The sequence below is a fragment of the Octopus bimaculoides genome, chromosome 4, assembly GCF_046866305.1.
Source record: "Octopus bimaculoides isolate indiv1 chromosome 4, ASM4686630v1, whole genome shotgun sequence".
Lineage (NCBI taxonomy): Eukaryota > Metazoa > Mollusca > Cephalopoda > Octopoda > Octopodidae > Octopus > Octopus bimaculoides.
The window spans coordinates 89033305-89052601 of record NC_142931.1 but is presented as its reverse complement, the minus strand read 5'-3'; the positions used below and the strand labels follow the sequence as shown (position 1 = coordinate 89052601).

Sequence of the window (19297 nt, the reverse complement as noted above, 5' to 3'; positions counted from 1 at the left end):
TCATGGTTCAGTAAACAATTCTTCTTCAAGTTTACTTCAATTTCCTGAAATGGCCCCTATAAAGGGCAACAATTCTAAAATCAAATATTCATCAAAATATTTTGGGCATGCTTTTTAACCCTTTAGCATTTAAACTGGCCATATCCAGCAAAAATATTCTTCCTGCTTTATGTTCAAACTGGCCAGATCAGCCTCACACCTACTCTACAATGTTAGTCTAAAAAGTATACATTCACATAATTGAAATCTCAAGGCTACAAGATAATGCAGGATAAGTTCAAAACAATGTGAATAAATAAGTGTTACGTTTGATAGAATAATTTGAATGCTAAAGGGTTAAATGTTTCATATGTCCTAAAAAACTTAATTTGAATAGTTTATTAATGTTAATAGATAAATTTTGCTACTTTGTTATTTTAAACAAGAAGTTCTAAACATGTTGTCATTAAAAAGTTTCTCTTGCCAAAAGGCTGGTTATGTAATGAGTATGTTAGCAGTGTAATGTTGTTGATAACCTCCTGCCAGGTGAACTGATAATTGCATCTTATTTACAGACAATATATTCCCCTCCTCTAACTGATATTTACTGTGTCTGCTTTTGTTCCTGTATCTAGTCATCTGTCACATTCTTTTCACCCTGTAACACACTTATCTACCCCACTCACTCATTCTCTCTATCACATTCACCTTGTACCTTAAAGTTTATAACCTCACCATGTATCTCCCCCTCCTCCATAACTGGGAAACCATGTATTCACCTCTTCAATAAGATCTCTGTTTCTGTCTCTCTGGTATACTTTCAGTACTGTACTCCATTCAGTTGAAAGGTCTTGTCTTGCAAGTACTTGGTTATCTTTCTTGTGGCAGTGCTGCAAAAAAAAAGCACCCAGTACACTCTGTATAGCAGTTGGTGTTAGGAAGAGCATCCAACTATAGAAATCATGCTAAAGCAGACATTGGAGCTCAGCACAACCTTCTGGCTTGTTGGTTCCTGTCAAACTGTTTAGCCTATGCCAAATTGGAAAAAAGAACATTAACCCTGTAGTATTTAAACTGGCCATAACCAGCCCCAATAGTCTGTATAGTTTATGCTAAAACTGACTAGATCTAACCTCTCACATCTCTCCTACAATGTCATTCTAAAAATATACAATCACATCATCAAAGTCTTGAAGCTACAAGACAATGCAGAATTAATTCCAGACAACATGAATAAATAAACATTATATTTCAATAAGAAATCTGAATGCTAAAGGGTTAAGGATGATGATGATGATGGTGGTGGTGGTGATGATGATGGTGATGGTGATGGTGATGGTGATGATGGTGGTGGTGGTGGCGGCTGCCAGGATTACCTTATCTAATGTAGTTGTAGGGAAATTTGATGTTATTTTTAGCAGTTTGAGCAACCACACACAGGCTCACTAAGTGGTTGTGTATTGTGTAATGATTAGAGTTAGTAGTGACTAGAGATGAGGAACAGGTCAAGTAAAAAACAGCTTGTTATGAAAGACTATATTTAGTAAAGAAATGTAAATTGATAATAGAGTGTACATGAAGTAGATTTGAAGTAGTTAGATAGATCAAATAGTTGTGATTATGTTGGACCATTCCACATGGAAAATACTACAATAAAGATTCTCGTATTGGAAAATGAACATCAACCAATGTTGTTGGTATTGATAAGAATAGATTTTGTATCTTAAAAAGAAGTACGATAAAATTCTTACTGGTGGTTCAGCTTAATAACTTTTAGTTCTCCAACCTTATTCTCACAGTCATATAAAAGTAGTATTAATGATCACTTACAAGAATATATTGCTTGAATGGTTATTGATTATGCATTTAAGCAATATTTATTCATCTATAATCATCATCATCATTTAACATCTGTGTTCCATGCTAGCATGGAACCACAAAAGTTGGCCAGGCCGAAGCCTACACCAGACTTCTGTGGCTGTTTTGGCAGGATTTTTATAGTTGGATGCCCTTCCTAACACCAACCACTCAGCAGAGTGGGCTTAGTGCTTTTTATGTGGCACAAGCACAGGCGAGGTCGGTTTTGGCAAGGTTTTTACAGCTGGATACCCTTCCGAACACCAGCCACTTAACTGTGGACTGGGTGCTTTTAAGTGGCACCTGCACTGACAGGGTCACAAAGTACTTGCAAGACAAAAACTTTTAAGATGGGAGGAGGCATTGGAGGAGGTGATGATGAAAAGGTTTTATAGTGAGACAGATATAGGTGTCTTACTGAAGAGGAAGTACAAGGTTACCGGGCCGGAGAGAGAAAGATCAGGAATGAAGACAGAAACAGGTGTGCTACTGCAAAGAAAATAGCAGTTGCCCAACCTGAGGGAAGAGCAGGAGAAAGAGAGAGAGAGAGAGGGAGACGGCAGGATGGGGATGGTGGCAAAATACAGGGCATACTCACAAGGAACGGGGATCAGAGTATAAATGAGATGGTTGAGTAAAGGAAGAGAGAGATTTAGATAGTGGCAAGTGCCCGGGCATACCTTTGAGGTTCAAATACCATAATATAAGTAACAGGATATTGTGAAGGGAGTGCGATTAAAAAGTGTGAGTAAGTGGCAAAAGAAGTGGGTATATATAGAGTTGGAGAGGCTACTGGGTAGCAATGATATAGAGGAACAGGGGTGTAAGGACAGGATTGGGGAGTGAGAGCTAGGCAAGGGGTGAGAACTAGGCATAGTGAATGAAGGAGGAAATGCTAGAAAAAGAAGAGATGTAGTTTGTTGGGGTAGGGTGAGGGAAAAGTTTTCTTGTTACATGTGGGTGGAACACCTAGGTCGGGGACTAGCAGATGGCAATAATAGAGTGAGACAATGTTATTTGATATTGATTAAAAAAAGTATTATTGTTTATCCTTCTTGATTTGTTTCATTTCAGTATGAAGAAAAAAACAAAAAACAAAAACATTCTTTTTATGATATATGTGGAGAAAATCAAGTTAAATAATATCCTGCTTTATTTACTATGAAGAGAATGGATTCCTCGCATTAAGGGACTGAGACATCTGGCAGTTTACTTGAGAGACATGTTACCCCAAGTAAAAACGTGGTTGTCCTTGCATACAGGCATGTCCCCTACAGCTCTCTTCAGCTGAGTGATCCTAATCTTGCAGGCTTGAAGATGCTGTTGCCACATAAAAAGTACCAAGTACACTCTGTAAAGTGGTTGGCATAAGGAAGGGTGTCCAACCATAGAAAGCATACTAAAACAGACATGGATCCCAGGCAGCTCTTTAACTGGTCAGCTCCTCTCAAACTGTCCAACTCATGTCAGCATGGAAAACAGATGTTAAATGATGAAATGATGGCGATGATAATGTAATCCCTTGAAATGAAATTTTATTCATATCCTCAGATCATTAAAATGTAGGATAAAATATTGACACAGTATTTACTTGTGTATCTTTAGGTACTGAATTTGAATTTTACCCTGGTTGACTTTACCTTTCATCCTTCTGGAGTTAATAAGTGCTAGTCAAATATCAGAGTCACTATCGTCAGCTGTTCCTTTACTAAAATTTATGGTTTTGAATCTTAGAAATCAACATTTTAGAGTTTTCAAATTCCCTACAAATATATATTTTTTTTTTTTCAACAGGGCTATATATCAACATTATTAAGCAGGATGACTCGAGCAAATGGCAAATGGCAGTTAAAATGTATGTTAAATGATGGAACTGGAACTCTACCTGTGGAGCTGTCTGATGAAGTAAAATAATTGTTTCTTTTTTTTTGTTTTTGTATTAACCCTTTAGCATTCAGATTATTCTATCCAATGAAATGCTTATTTATTCTTTTATTCTTTTACTTGTTTCAATCATTTAACTGTGGCCATGCTGGAGCACCACCTTTAAAGGTTATTTTTTTAGTCAAAGAAATCGACCCCAGGATTTATTCTTTGTAAGCCTAGTACTTATTCTGTTGGTCTCTTTTGCCGAACTGCTAAATTATAGAGACATAAACACACCAACAGCGGTTGTCAAGTGATGGGGGGGGGGGACAAGCACAGACACAAAGACACACATAAATATATATATATATATATATGACCGTTGACTGAACACTATTCAATTTTTTTTCTCCGTGTTTTTCTCCTTGTCTCCGTATTCTTTCTGTTGAAGAGCGTAGCTCGAAACGTCAAAGACTTTCCGTATTCCCGAGCGTCATACTAATACATCCTTTTGTTATTTACACCACCTGTCCTCGTCTGTTGTTGTTTTTTCGTACATTCTCTCCCATATATATATATATATATATATATATGATGAGCTTCTTTCAGTTTCTGTCTACCAAATCCACTCACAAGGCCCAAGGTTCTAGTGGAAAACACTTGTCCAAAGTGTCGTGCAGAGTGACTGAACCCAGAACCATGTGGCTGGGAGGCAAGCTGCTTACCACACAGCCACACCTAATTAATCATGCATTATCTTGTAACTTTGAGATTTTGATGATGTGATTGCTTATTATAAAAATAACATTGTCAGGAAGGTCTTTATTTTTGAATGAAATTATTGTCATAAGGTATTATTCAAATATTACTGTTTGATTTCAGCTACTTACTGAATTCATTGGGTTTACAGTTGAAGAATCAGTTGTAAGTAACAACATTATATTTCTCATTCATTTTGAATTCTTTTACCCATTCTTTTAAAACTTTCTTCATCAGCTACCAAAGGGTGATACTCAGCTTCTCTTTTTCCTATCTTGTTTCACTCATTTTGAGATAAAGTTTTTTTTTTAATCTGTTTTGATGGTTAAAGAAAAAAAACTAAACTCTCAGTGCAGATGTGATTGTATGTGTGTGAAAGTTTTTCCTGTTGCATAAAGTGTTTGTGATTGTGAATATTTATGATTTGTGTGATTTTGGAAAGGAAACTTGTTTGTTCCTAACTGTTTTTGCCTGTTTATGCCTGACATTTGTGTTGATGTCATGCTGTTTCAATGATGGACAGATATGATAACCGAACAATCCTTAATATTGAAGATTTCTGAGTCCATGTCATGGTGAACATCTGAGATGTCTCAGATTGATCATTGGTGTTGGATGTCACCATTACGAATACTTTCTCTTATAGCCTTATCTCAGAAGCTGCTATTCACTCATTGAGTACTGCAACAAGGACCAAGAAAAGCAAGTGAATCATGTATGCTTCCTTGCAAGGTACATATTTTTGAACCAGTGGTAATGGAAATAACTAGTGTTGTTGGTAAATTTGGTAGATTGATGAAATTTTTTAATGTATGCCATCAACACAAAGATAGCTGAAGTGGCAGATGAAGCAGCTTCCTACTTAATGGTTGTAGCAGTGAATTGGTTTGGTAATTGTTCACTTTGAGTCTCAGTTTGCTGCAGGATTGAGAGGAAAGATAAAGTCAAAGATTATTAGCGATTCACCAGCTGGAACTAATTTTATATTGATGTAAGATTTTCTGACAATTAATTCAGGCTGGCTCAAAGATACATGTAAATATGTCTATATCCTATAACTTGTAAAATTCTAACAATCATTCCACTATTTTTGCTGTATTATAAGGAAAGTGTGAGATGTGGGCTGAGTTGCATTGAACTTGAATGAGAGGGGTAAGGTAGGAGTTAAGTTAAAGAATCAAAATTGGGAAATTTCCAAGCAGTGGGTTTGGGCTTGGTAAAATATAACAACATATGATGGATGCTGCATACATCATCATCATCCTTTAATGTTTGCTTTCCATGCTGGTGTGGGTTGGATGATTTTATCAGAGCTGGCAAGTAGGAGAGCTGCACCAGGTTCCAGTCTAATCAGATTTGGCTTGGTTTCTATAGCTGGATGCCCTTCCTAACACCAATCACTTTACAGTGTGTGCTGGGTGCTTTTAATGTGGCACCAGCATGAGTGCTTTTACATGGCACTGGCAAAAGTGCTTATTATGTAGAGCTGGCATAGGACTCTTGCAAGCCAATCTTTTTCATCAGGGGTTGTGGGGTAGTGGCATTAACATTTCTGCTGTGGAGGACAGGTCTTTTTGAGTACTGCAAAGTGCCAGATATCTTGGTTCTTTGTCATCTCTTCCATAAGGTTTAGTGTCCTGAGATCATCCTTTAGTGCTTCATCCCATGTCTTCTTGGGTCTCCCTCTTCTACTAGTTCCATCCACTTTGAGTGAATGGCACTTCTTTATGGTGAAGTCGACATCCACCTGTATCACATGACCAAACCAGTGCAGTCTTTCTTGCACACTGCATCTAATTCCTCTTATGCTTAATTTTTCTCTTAACACACTTGCATTCTGTCGCAAATTCACATTTACATTGCACATCCAGTGGAACATACTAGCCATATTCCTCTCTAGCCTTCACATGTCCTCTGCATTCAGGACCTGCGTCTCACTACCGTCTAGAATTGCTGTTTGTATACATGCATATGTAAATACATAGATACCTACACACCAATACATATACATGTATGTAACTTTTAGAACACTAAGGATGGAAAAGAGAGGTGGGTCTGAGGAAAACATAACTTTAAGGACAGAAAGGGTTATTAAGATGACAACTGTTATTCTCATGCATTGTTTCTGTTGTCCACCAGAAAGAAACACACACACACATGCACAATGAGAAGGTAAAGTTTTCTCTGGATGGTCTTCTTACATAAATTATATTTGTAAGCAAGTTATCTTTTTGATCTATATGACAACTGCTACACATCTTGTGTAAGCCACTTTAAGGTTGCTTTCATAATTTTTTTATGAGATATAATGTATTTACTTATGTGGACTGTTTCTATCTCTTGTTTGGCAGTTTAATATGAATCAAAAGTTAGGTACATATGCTTTGGTGAGTTGTTAGTATGAAAAAACTGCATAGAGTAGTAGCTATTTTGCTGTTTATTGTAGGTTGATACTGTAATAATAAAGTAGTATTTGTTGGATCCTAGAAGTCTGGATACTGTAATTATCTATTTTTCATAGATGAAATCAGACAGTGACATATTGCATTGCTGAGAACTGTATGGAGAGATAATAGAAGTTTGCATTTCAGTCTTAGAGAACAAATCATTCTTGAGACTTGTTGTGTGGATGAAGAGTAAAAGAAGGTAATGGAGAGGTGCAATCAGTACACATTACAGTCTTTGTAAACTATTACTTTTGAGAATAGAAAAATAAAATGGATGCCCTTATTACATTACGAGGTGAGCTGGCTTAGCATCTGCTTATGATTAAATATGTTAAGGTAGTGGAAGAGGCAGTAGATGACCCTGATGAAGAAAGACTAAAAGATTCATGTAGAAAATTTAAAGGTTATTTTTAATCTGATGTCAATATATCATGAATTAGTGTTGAGGTACAGATTCTTGGGGCTTTTTATTATCAAAAGTTAAAATAAGTGACTTATCTTGGTTGAAGAAGAAAGGTCATAAATAGAATTATGCATCAAAAAGAATGCTAAGCTTAAACCTTATCATGCACACACACATGAGATTTATATCATCAAATGATATTATTATTATTATTATTATTATGCAAAGCTACACTATAACGTTAAACATTTTCCCTTGTCATAAGGCAATAAAAATAATGAAAGCTCAAAAAGCTGTAGCTTTTTCAAGGTTAGTGTCTATGATACTGAGAACATTGGCATATATAGGTTTACTACTTGCTATTCACTTAGATATTCAGATGGTATAGTTAGGTGTTTTATCTCCATTGTTTGGCATAATAATAATATTATATACTGCTATAAGAGCATAGAAGATACACTGGAGAGATGAAGGTTCAGAAACCTGAAACAGATAGACTAAATCTTGAAAGTCGTTATGAGTGTCAACAAAGTACAGAATATAGTTCGTCTGGAGAAGAGGCAGATTGGGTTTGTACTAGGATGTGGAATTAGGAGAGATGGAGAGATGCATTTGCTTACCTTGAGATAGCTCCGTCAATTGTTGAGTGCTGAGAAAAACTAAATGTAGATGATTTACTTGTAGTAATCATCAGGCCATGATCAAGGCTGGGATTAATAGTAAGTTCTGTGAAGAACTTAGTTATATGTAGACGTTGGCCAGAACTCTGTATTTCATACCTTTCATTTTATTATAGTTCTGTAAAGTAATACTATAAGAATACCAGGAATCTTCTATACTGATGACTTGGTTCTCATTACAGAATATTTAAGGTACTGTAGACAATGATCTAAACCTAGAACAGAAGCCTAAAGTTCAAAAGGTTAAAGTCAATATGATAAAGACTAAAGGTACAATTAGTAAGAGGAAGCACAAAATATCATTGCCTGATATCCTCAATAAATAAGAAATAAGGAAGTAGGAAGCTTTGGTCGGCCCGAGGTTACAGTAGAAGACACTTGCCCAAGGTACCACGCAGTGGGACTGAACCCAGAACCATGTGGTTCATAAGCAAGCTACTTACCACACAACCACTCCTATGCCTATAATGTTAACTGTACAGATGTCAAATCAGGAATAGCTTGACAGAGTGGTCAGGTATTAAAATTATTTGATGTATGTAGGAGAGATAACTGTACAGGTGTGAACATAGGTAAAAATGGATGATGAGTTGGGTGTTAAAGGGCTCCATTGCTGACAGTGGAATTTAGAAAAGGACTGCCACACTTAAGGCTACTTTATCCATAACTTGTTAGTAGATAGCTGTGCTTAATATTTTACTCTATTGAAAACTACAGGGAACCTCTGTGAGAAGTACAATTCTTGTCACAGAGTATCATTAGGATATTACTTCCTTCAAGAGGATATTAATGTAAAATGAAATATTTCAACTTAACTCTAGCGATACTTGAGTGGATATCTCAGTAGTGAGAACATCACATTTTGAACCATAGTGCAGGAAAACCAACCTGTCATCTATTTGCAAGTTTGTTAGTTTGCTAATATATAGACTGACCATAGCATCCATCTTGCCATTAAGATTCCTGTTGAAATTCCTGATTTATTTCCTTTGCTTTCCCATTATTCTTGAAGGTTTAATTCTGATATTTTATTTATACTCAGAAAATGAATGCTGCTTCAGCTTCCAATTCAAGCCTTAAACTGAAACTTCACCAGGTCAGAACCTTTTCTTTAATAAGTTATACTTTTGAACAAAAATAACCCACTAATCATGCTAACATTCAATTTAAAAAGTAATCAATGATGTTTTTATTTCATTTTTAATATTATTTAGTCATTCATGAAAGAAAAATCTAATCAATCTTTTTAGTGCAATTATAGTGTGCTTTTGGTGAACAAAAATATTTAAAAAGATTTTCATATCTTTCTCATCATTGTCTTCTCACAGCCTGCTATCATTTGTCCTATATATATATATATATATATACATATATATATATATATATATATATATATATATATATATATATATATATATATATATATATATATATATCATCATCGTTTAACGTCCGCTTTCCATGCTAGCATGGGTTGGACGATTTGACTGAGGACTGGTGAACCAGGTGGCTACACCAGGTTCCAATCTGATATATATATATATATATATATGTGTGTGTGTGGAATAATTACTATGAAGTCTTGTGTAGAGTATATTGCATAAAGGATTGGAGGTAAGGCCAAAACAGTGTGAAGTAAATGCAAGGTAAATCACAAGAAAACAAATATGTGAATTAATGTAGACTTACCTTGTATTCACGTATTTGTTTTCTTGTGATTTACCTTGCATTTACTTCGCATTGTTTTGACCTTACCCATGATCCTTTATACAATATATATATGTATGTATATATATATATGTATGTATATATATATATATATGTATGTATATATATATATGTATGTATATATACATATATATGTATGTATATATATATATATATATATATATATATATATATATATATATATATATATATATATACGTATATATGTATGTACGGTGATTCCTCACCATGAGGGGCTGCATGCACTCCAACATTTCCTTGACCTTCAACCCAACCCACCCAACCTGACACATCCATACTCCTTCATCTGGCTGAACTGGTCCTCTCACTTAACTGCTTCTCGTTCGTGGGTGATTTTTACCAGCAGGTCTTGGGAGTGGCCATGGGAATGAGAATCGGCCCCGACTATGCGAACCTGTTCATTGGCTATGTTGAGGTCCAAATATTTTCAAGTTTCACTGGTCCCACTCCTGTACTATACGGTCGTTATATTGATGACTGTATCAGTGTGACCTTACTCTCCCGTGAACATCTAGACTCTTTCCTCCCTTTTGTCAAATCTTTTCATCCTGCCCTCCACTTCTGCACTATTTCTGATACTTCTGTCGCCTTTCTTGACATTTTGGTCAGCATTCATCACTCCACTGTCACCACTTCCATCCACTACAAACACACAGACTTACACCCATACCTCAACTTCTCCTCCTTCCATCCTAAACATACCAAGCTCTCCATCCCCTATTCCCAATTCCTCCATCTACACAGGCTCTGCAGTGACAACCATGACTTTGAGACTCAGTCTCAACTCATGGCTCGCCACCTCATCTTACGTGGATATCCCCTCACCACTATCCACACCGCTCTTGCCAGAGCACATTCCGTGGACCGTGCATCTGTTCTCTTCCCTGCACCTGCCCTGCCGTCACCCATCTCTCGTTTCCCCTCACCTACCACCCTACCACCCTACTTCTCCAACACACCATTCTCTGAGCCTTCTGGCGACTCCAATCCAACCACTCCACTTCACACATCTTCCCTAACCGACACCTCCCCACCTTCAAACGAGCCCACAACCTACGAGACCTTTGGTCCACAGCTTCTTCTCTAACCCAACCTCCCAACCCAGCTCATTCCTCTGTTCCTGCCCACGCTGTCACACTTGTCCTTACCTCTCCAACACCACCCTCCTCACCGGCACCCATCATCAACCCTATCATATCACTGACTCCTTCACCTGCACTTCTAGCAACGTCATCTACTGCATCTGCTCTCTCTGTCCTTTTCTATACATTGGTCAAATGGGACGCCGCTTAGCTGACCATTTCGCGGAACACCTCCAAGAATACCAACTCAGCAACGACACCCCGGTGTCATGCCATTTCCACTCTACTGGTCACTCTTTACAACACCTGTCCGTGTTCGGATTGTCCTTGCACAGGGGCCATTTGGACTCGCGTCTTTGCCGTGAGCAGGGATTAATCTTCTCTCTTCGCTCCTTTGTGCTACATGGGCTCAACTCTCCTCCCCTCTTCATCTAACCCTTCTCTCTCCTCTCTTCCTCCCACCCACCTCTCTTCTCTTGCTCTGGCACCTACTTCCTGTTTTCAGTCCTACCCACCTCCTCCCTTTTCCCTCTCCCGTCATCGTCACCTCCTCTCTCATTACCCCACCCCTACACATTTCAACCCCACCATCTCTATACATCCCACCCCACCCCATCACTTAGACCCCCCACCCTTGCTTCCCTCACTCTTGACTCCCCATACACCAACACCACTACACTACACCACACACCACCACACCACATCACATCACACCACATCACACCACCCTGCACACACTAGCACTGACCACTTCCCAGCACCTACACCATCATCCACACTCCTACACACAGGCACATATCAATGTCACCAGCCCCCTTCCACACGTACATACACACTTTCACATACACACGCATGTGCACCTTTGTTTTAGGATCGCCACTACTTTATTATCTTCCTTTCTTCTTAGCTCTCCCGTGTGATCCCTCTGTCTGGCATTCACCATGGTAGATCACTAGCCACTAAACCTTTTTCTATTTTCTCTCCCTGTTTATTTCTGTGTTCCTTTCTGTTGAAGAGCGTAGGCTTGAAACGTAAAAGACTTCCTCACTTCCCGAGCATTAAACTAATACATCTGTTTGTTGTTCACACACCTGTCATCATCTTTTTTGTTTTTTTTTTGTAAATTCTTACTATATATGTGTATCTATGTGTATATATATATATATATATATATATATATTAATATTTCTAAGTCTCTCTAAAGGAAACTACGGTAGCGGTACTGGATATTAATAGTTATCGCCAAGCCGACATGGCAGTCCAAAAAATAGGATGAATGCTGCTGTTGATTAACTCCAAGAGGTCATCGCCCCTAGCTAGCTATGTGACACATGAACCTGTGTCCATTATATTGGCTTGGAGATAACTATTAATATCCAGTACTGCTGCCGTAGTCTCCTTTAGAGAGACTTAGAAATATTAATTTTTCTCTTTTTGAAAACCAGTGTGTGTATTCCACTGAATTTAGATAAATAATCCTTCGTAGAGATGGTCAGTAGCGATGCCTGCTGGGTTTGGCTGCTCTACATTGATAAGGGGCAACACCCTGAAACTAGTCTGTAGATGCCAGACCAGCAAGGGGAAGCGGCTGACCTCCCCTGTTCGAAGGTTATAATGGACACAGATTCGTGTGTCACATAGCTAGCTAGAGCCGATGGCCTCTTGGAGTTAATCAACAGTAGCATTTGTCATATTTTTTAGACTGCCATGTTGGCTTGGCGATAACTATTAACACACCCACACACACACATATATATATATATATATATATATATATATATAATTTAGAGAAAAACCAACTATTAACAAATTCAACAATGAAAAATGTCATTCAAAACATCAAGAAAAAGAAATATAACACAAAAACGCTATTCAAAAAATCAGTAAATTACACAATCAATAAATAGCAAATAACATTAAAAGACTACGCGCATTTCATGGCTATATTTATAATAAATTCAATTCGATCTAAAAATATAGTCAGTCTTCTGGTCTAAAATAAATCATAAGAATAATAAAAATAATATAAAAGATGATAATATAAATGAGTCCTATATTTTTTATAATAATAAACCTAACATTAAGAATTATGATAAGTTTTATTTCGGTAATTCTGGTATTAATAATAAGTATTATGATAATACAAAACATAAATATAATAATAATAGACTAAAAACTAAGATTAAATTTAATTCCTTTAATGATAATAAATTTAATAGTATAAAAAATAAATATAATAATATAAATAACAAGAATAAAATTTGGTTAATTATTCCTTATGGAGTTCAAGTTAAAACAAACATTATTAAAGAAATTTTAAACATAATTGAAGTATTCATTAGAGATAATAAAAAATATAATAACATTTTTTTCTGATAATAATTTTGGAATTGGTTACTCTACTACTAATAATGGTGGTAATATTTCCTCTTTTAATAAATTTAAGCTGAATAAGTTTTTCAAAAACAAATCTAATAATTATTCCAATAATAATAATAATAATAATAATAATAATAATAATAATAATAATATAGACCAGAATATAATTAATTGTACATGTAGAGATAAAACTAAATGTAAATTTAATAATAAATGTAATTTGGAGGATGTAGTATATAAATGTATAGTGACTTTGATGATAATAATAGGAATGATTATACTTTAAATACTATTTACATAGGGTCGACTTCTAATAAAATTAAATTACGGGTGGCTCAACACATGAGTTCTTTTAAGAATAGAAGTTTAATTAATTCTACTGGCCTTAGTAAATATATATGGAAACTAAAATCTAAAAATATTAAGTACAATTTAAATTGGGAGATAGTTTGTAAGACAAAATCTTATTGAATAGGTTGTAATTTTTGTTTATTATGTACTAATGAATTTAAGGAGATAATATTAACTAATAATAAAAAATTGATTAATTCCCTAGATGAACGTAAAATTAAATGTAGACATAAGTTAAATTACTTATATAATAAGTTTACCTAATTTGTGTGTGTGTATATATATATATATATATATATATAAAACCCTATTTTATGATACTAATTGTTGTAAATATAATTTGTAGTAGTTAAATGTGTATATTAGCCTGGGATTATATTGGGTGTATTACATATTTAGAATAAGATTAAACTAAGAAGTTTTTATAAATAAATAAATGAATTAATGAAACTAGATTAATTATAGAAATTTAGCTTGACTTATGTATATACGTATTTTAGTTTTAGATTATTTAGACTTTATAATTTTCCAGTAAATGATATACTACAGTTTATTTTTTCTTATTCTCACAGCTAAAATACATTTTGTCATTTTAACAGTTTAAATACATATTCTATCTATTCTATGATTTTTATATTTACACCATATTTTCATGCAATATATTTCTTATAAACACTAAGTTCTTTGTATTACATTTGAAACTTTAGTTTAACAAAAAATCTTCAATAAGATAAGTTATGTTTTTATTTCAGCTAATGTTGCTAAATATTTTTCAATTATTTATTGTTAAAACAAGTATTATTCTATATTTATTTGATATTTTGTTATAAGATTAGATACGTACATTGATTTTATTGTTATCATTTTTACTATTCTTATGATTTATTTTAGACCTGAAGAGTGACTATATTTTTAGATCGAATCGAATTTGTTTTAAATATAGCCATGAAACGGGCGTAGTCTTTTAATGTTATTTGCTATTTATTGATTTTCGGAATACGGTTTTCATGGTATATTTGTTTTTCTAGATGTTTTGAATGACAATTTTCATTGTTGAGTTTGGTAATAGTTGATTTTTCTCTAAATTATATATGTATTATATATTGGGAAATTTGATTTAAAATTGCTAAATTGAATTTTCACTGTAATTTTAGAATTGCATTCTCTGATTTTATTATTATTATTATTATTATTATTATTATTATTATTATTATTATTATTATTATTATATATATATATATATATGTGTGTGTGTGTGTGTGTATATATATATATATGTGTGTACATATATATATATATATATATATATGTATACATGTTTATATATGTGCGTATATATATATATATATATATATATATACATGTTTATATATGTGCGTATATATATATATATATATATATATATATATATATATATATATATATATATAAAACACAAAATGGGACAAGAACACAAAACATCCAGATAGATGATACAAAGAAAACAAGGATGGGTCATTTGGAGTTTTCTTGCCTCAGTTGAGTTCCAGATTATCTTTGCAATTTCGGCTGGTTATACTCGAGATTGCCGCAATCTGGCCAGCTCCAAGGAAAAACTAAGCTAAGAGCATGAGATTCCTTGGAAGAAAGCAGCAAATGTATACAAAAACAAGGAAGAAAGAAAATGGAGAATGTCACACAGATACAAATAACAGGACATGACAAGAGGTGTCTTTCGACTAAGGACAAATTATATTAAGCTGGCGTGTATGGAAATAAAGCCTTATGGCAGGGATACAAGATTTCACAGGCACAGGGAGGAATAAAGATGTTGCATGGACGACAGCTGTACTAAGAAAGATCAGGTTTGGCCGAACACCGGTCACGTGGGGAGAGAAGAGAGAGAGAAAGAGAGAGGTAGAGGCAGAGGGACAGAAGAATTAAGGAAGGGCGAGAAAAAATGACAGGGACACAGTGAAGTAAAAAGAGGAGGGAAAATGAGCAAGAAGAGAAGACAAGTAAATGTAAGAGAGGGGGAACGAAGAGTAGAATGAATGAAATTATGTGTATATGTATATATATATATATCATCATCATCATTTAGCGTCTGCTTTCCATGCTAGCATGGGTTGGACAATTTGACTGAGGACTGGTGAACCAGATGGCTACTCCAGGCTCAAATCTGATTTGGCAGAGTTTCTACAGCTGGATGCCCTTCCTAACGCCAACCACTCCGAGAGTGTAGTGGGTGCTTTTACGTGCCACCGGCACGAAGGCGAGTCAGGCAGTACTGGCAGTGGCCACGCTCAAAATGGTGTATTTTATGTGCCACCTGCACGGGAGCCAGTCCAGCAGCACTGGCAATGACCTCGTTCGAATGTCTTTTCACGTGCCACCGGCACAAGTGCCAGGAAGGTGATGCTGGTAACGATCACGCTCAAATGGTGCTATTTATGTGCCACTGGCATGGAAGCCAGACAGCTGCTCTGGCAGCGATCATGCTAGGATGGTGCTCTTAGCGCTCCACTGGTACAGGTGCCATCACGATTTTGCTTTCACTTGCCCCAACAGGTCTTCGCAAGCCGAATTTAGTGTCCAATGAAGGAGATGTTGGCATGGGTGCCAGTTGTCGAATTTAGTCCGATTTTGATTTCACTTGCCTCAACAGGTCTTCACAAGTGGAGTTTATGTATATATATATAATGTATGTATATATATATATATATGTGTGTGTGTGTGTGTGTGTACGTTTATATATGTATGTATATATATATATGTGTATGTATATATATGCATGTATGTATATATATGCATGTATGTATATATATGCATGTATATATGCATATGTATGTATGTATATGTATGTATATACATATATACATGAATCTATATATATTTGTATATGTATATATGTATATATATATGTATATATATATATATATATATATATATATATATATATATATGTATGATATTTCTTCCTGTGCCTATGTAATCTTGTATCCCTGCCATAAGGCTTTATTTCCACACACGCCAGCTAATATTTAATTTGTCCTTAGTCGAAAGATACTTGTTATATGTCCTGTTATTATTTTTATTGTATTTGTGTAACATTTCCGTTTTTTCCATCCTTGTTTTTGTATACATTCGCTGCTTTCTTCCAAGGAATCTAATACTCTTAACTTAGTTTTTCCTTGGGGCTGGCCAGATTGCAAAGATAATCTGGAAATTGCAAAGATAATCTGGAACTCGACTGACGAAAGAAAACTCTGAATGACCCATCCCTGTTTTCTTTGTATCGTTTATCTGGATGTTTAGTTGTCCCATTTTAGTATCACCAAACTGTCTGGATGTTTTGCTTTCTTGTCCCATTTTGTATTATATATATATATATATATATATATATATATATATATATATATATATATATATATATATATATATATATAAAGTTGTAGTATATTGTCAACTTAATGTGACAATCCCAATAAGGGAACACACTACTGCTGTTTAGCCCTAGGAAGCTGGACCGCTTCCTGTCGGCCTTGACACAATTACTGTGTCCTTAAGTTTGCGAGGGGGAGACAAGCTCCTCCACCCAGCCTAGCCAGCATTCAGGGACATGTTTCTGAGTCTTTGCTCGTCATCAGCCTGAAGTAGCTTCACTCCACTACTGCTTAAATCTCTCTGAGAGATTTAGAAATATTATATTTCTAATATATATATATATATATATATATATATATATGTGTGTGTGTGTGTATGTGTATTATATATATGTATGTATATATGTATATATATATGTATGTATATATATATTTGTATGTATATATGTGTATGTATATATATATGTGTATGTATATATATGTATGTATGTATTGGACACTAAACTCCGCTTGCGAAGACCTGTTGAGGTAAGTGAAATCGGAATCAAACTAAATTCGACGACTGGCACCCATGCCAACGTGGTCTCCTTCATTGGACACGAAACTCGGCTTGCGAAGACCTGTTGGGACAAGCAAAAGCGAAATCGTGATGGTACCTGTGCCCAGCGTCGCCTTCCTGGCACGTGTAAAGACATTCGAGCAAGATTATTGTCAGTGCCGCTGGACTGGCTCCTGTGCAGATGGCACGTAAAATACACCATTTTGAGCGTGGCCACTGCCAGTACTGCCTGACTCGCCTTTGTGCCATTAGCACGTAAAAGCACCCACTACATTCTTGGAGTGGTTGGCGTTAGGAAGGGCATCCAGCTGTAGAAACTGCCAAATCAGATTTGAGCCTGGTGTAGCCATCTGGTTCACCAGTCCTCAGTCAAATCGTCCAACTCATGCTAGCATGGAAAACGGACTTTAAACGATGGTGATGATGATGATGTATAACCCATGCTAGCATGGAAAGTAGACGTTAAACGATGATGATGATGATGATGTATGTATGTATGTATATATATGTATGTATGTATGTATGTATGTATATGTATGTATGTATATATACTGGTGATATATATACTGCTACTACTGGTGATATCATCTACTGTGATATCATCAAATTTTGAATTTATCCATAGATGATATGAACAGTAGTGACATCTAACTCCAAATCTCAGTGTTTGAATATTTCATTTATATATTTTTATGCACCATGTGCTCTGATTTTGGCGCAAAACAAAACCAGTTGCACAGTCAGAGACTAACGTGAACAGTCATGGATTTAAACTGGTAGTCCACACTGACGAGACTCAAGGTTGAATAACCAAAAGCTGAAACCTAGTTTGTGGATATCCCTGATTGCATAATTTTTATTTGTGTTGTTAAATGTTTTAATTCTTTCTGTTTTCCTCGCATACTGTTTTTCTCTGTTATATTGGTGCGCTACGGTGGATTATTTAAGACTTGGCTCTTATTTCTAGCAGGTAGATGCTCATTAAGCATCATTACGCTTCGTGCAAATTTCATAGCTCCTTAAAGCTACCATAACTGCGTTCCACCCATGCTACTACTGGTGATATCATCAAATTTTGAATTTATCCATAGATGATATGAACAGTAGTGACATCTAACTTCAAATCTCAGTGTTTGAATATTTCATTTATATATATATATATACACACATATATATATATGTGTGTGTGTGTGTATGTATGTATACCGTAAATCCTCGAGTATAATCCGCATTTTTTTCACAAAATGTAAAGGTCAAAATCCCTAGTGCATACTATATATGAGTGGAGGCGCAGATTGAGTGACCATGTAGCGGTTCCTTTGGCCAAATATTTCCAGTTGGATAAAATATGTAAAACTGGTATTTTAGCCTATTGTATTCATACTAAATAACTGTAAAACAAAATTCTTAGCAATAATTACTAATTAGAAACACTGGAAAGCTAAGTTAAGCTATGGAATGATGACAAGACAAAAAAAATAAAAAGATAAAATAACAAAACTAAAAAGCCCAGTGTGAGTCTGCTAAAATACAAAGAATTGGGTTTGTATAACATGGGAAAATGAACTTTGTGAATAGTTTATATGTTTAAAAAAAATAAAAACTACATTATTTCTAAAACAATGATTTGCATTTTTGTTTTTAATATGTTTCAGCTGATTCAAACACAGATATGCTGTTTTCAGTTGTGCATGTCACTAGAGAAATGCACTTGGCTCATTGGTGCAAGGGATTCTGGGACACCAGTGTTTCAACATTTTGTGTCTTGTCAGCCACAAGTACTCACACCTTTGAGCTTAAACAAGCTGCTGGCTTTGTTTA

General features: G+C 35.3%; 1 protein-coding gene across 3 annotated transcripts in view; it reads left to right on the top strand.

Annotated features, from left to right (window-relative positions):
• The window catches only part of LOC106879797 (recQ-mediated genome instability protein 1), a 53853-nt gene that overhangs the window by 30278 nt on the left and 4278 nt on the right, over window positions 1-19297 (top strand). For all 3 annotated transcript variants that reach the window (XM_014929501.3, XM_014929503.3, XM_089350952.1), the window contains exons 13-15: window positions 3631-3741; window positions 4585-4626; window positions 9034-9087. In XM_014929501.3, coding sequence (XP_014784987.1) covers window positions 3631-3741; window positions 4585-4626; window positions 9034-9087 — 207 coding nt within the window. The remainder of the gene's footprint in view (window positions 1-3630; window positions 3742-4584; window positions 4627-9033; window positions 9088-19297) is intronic.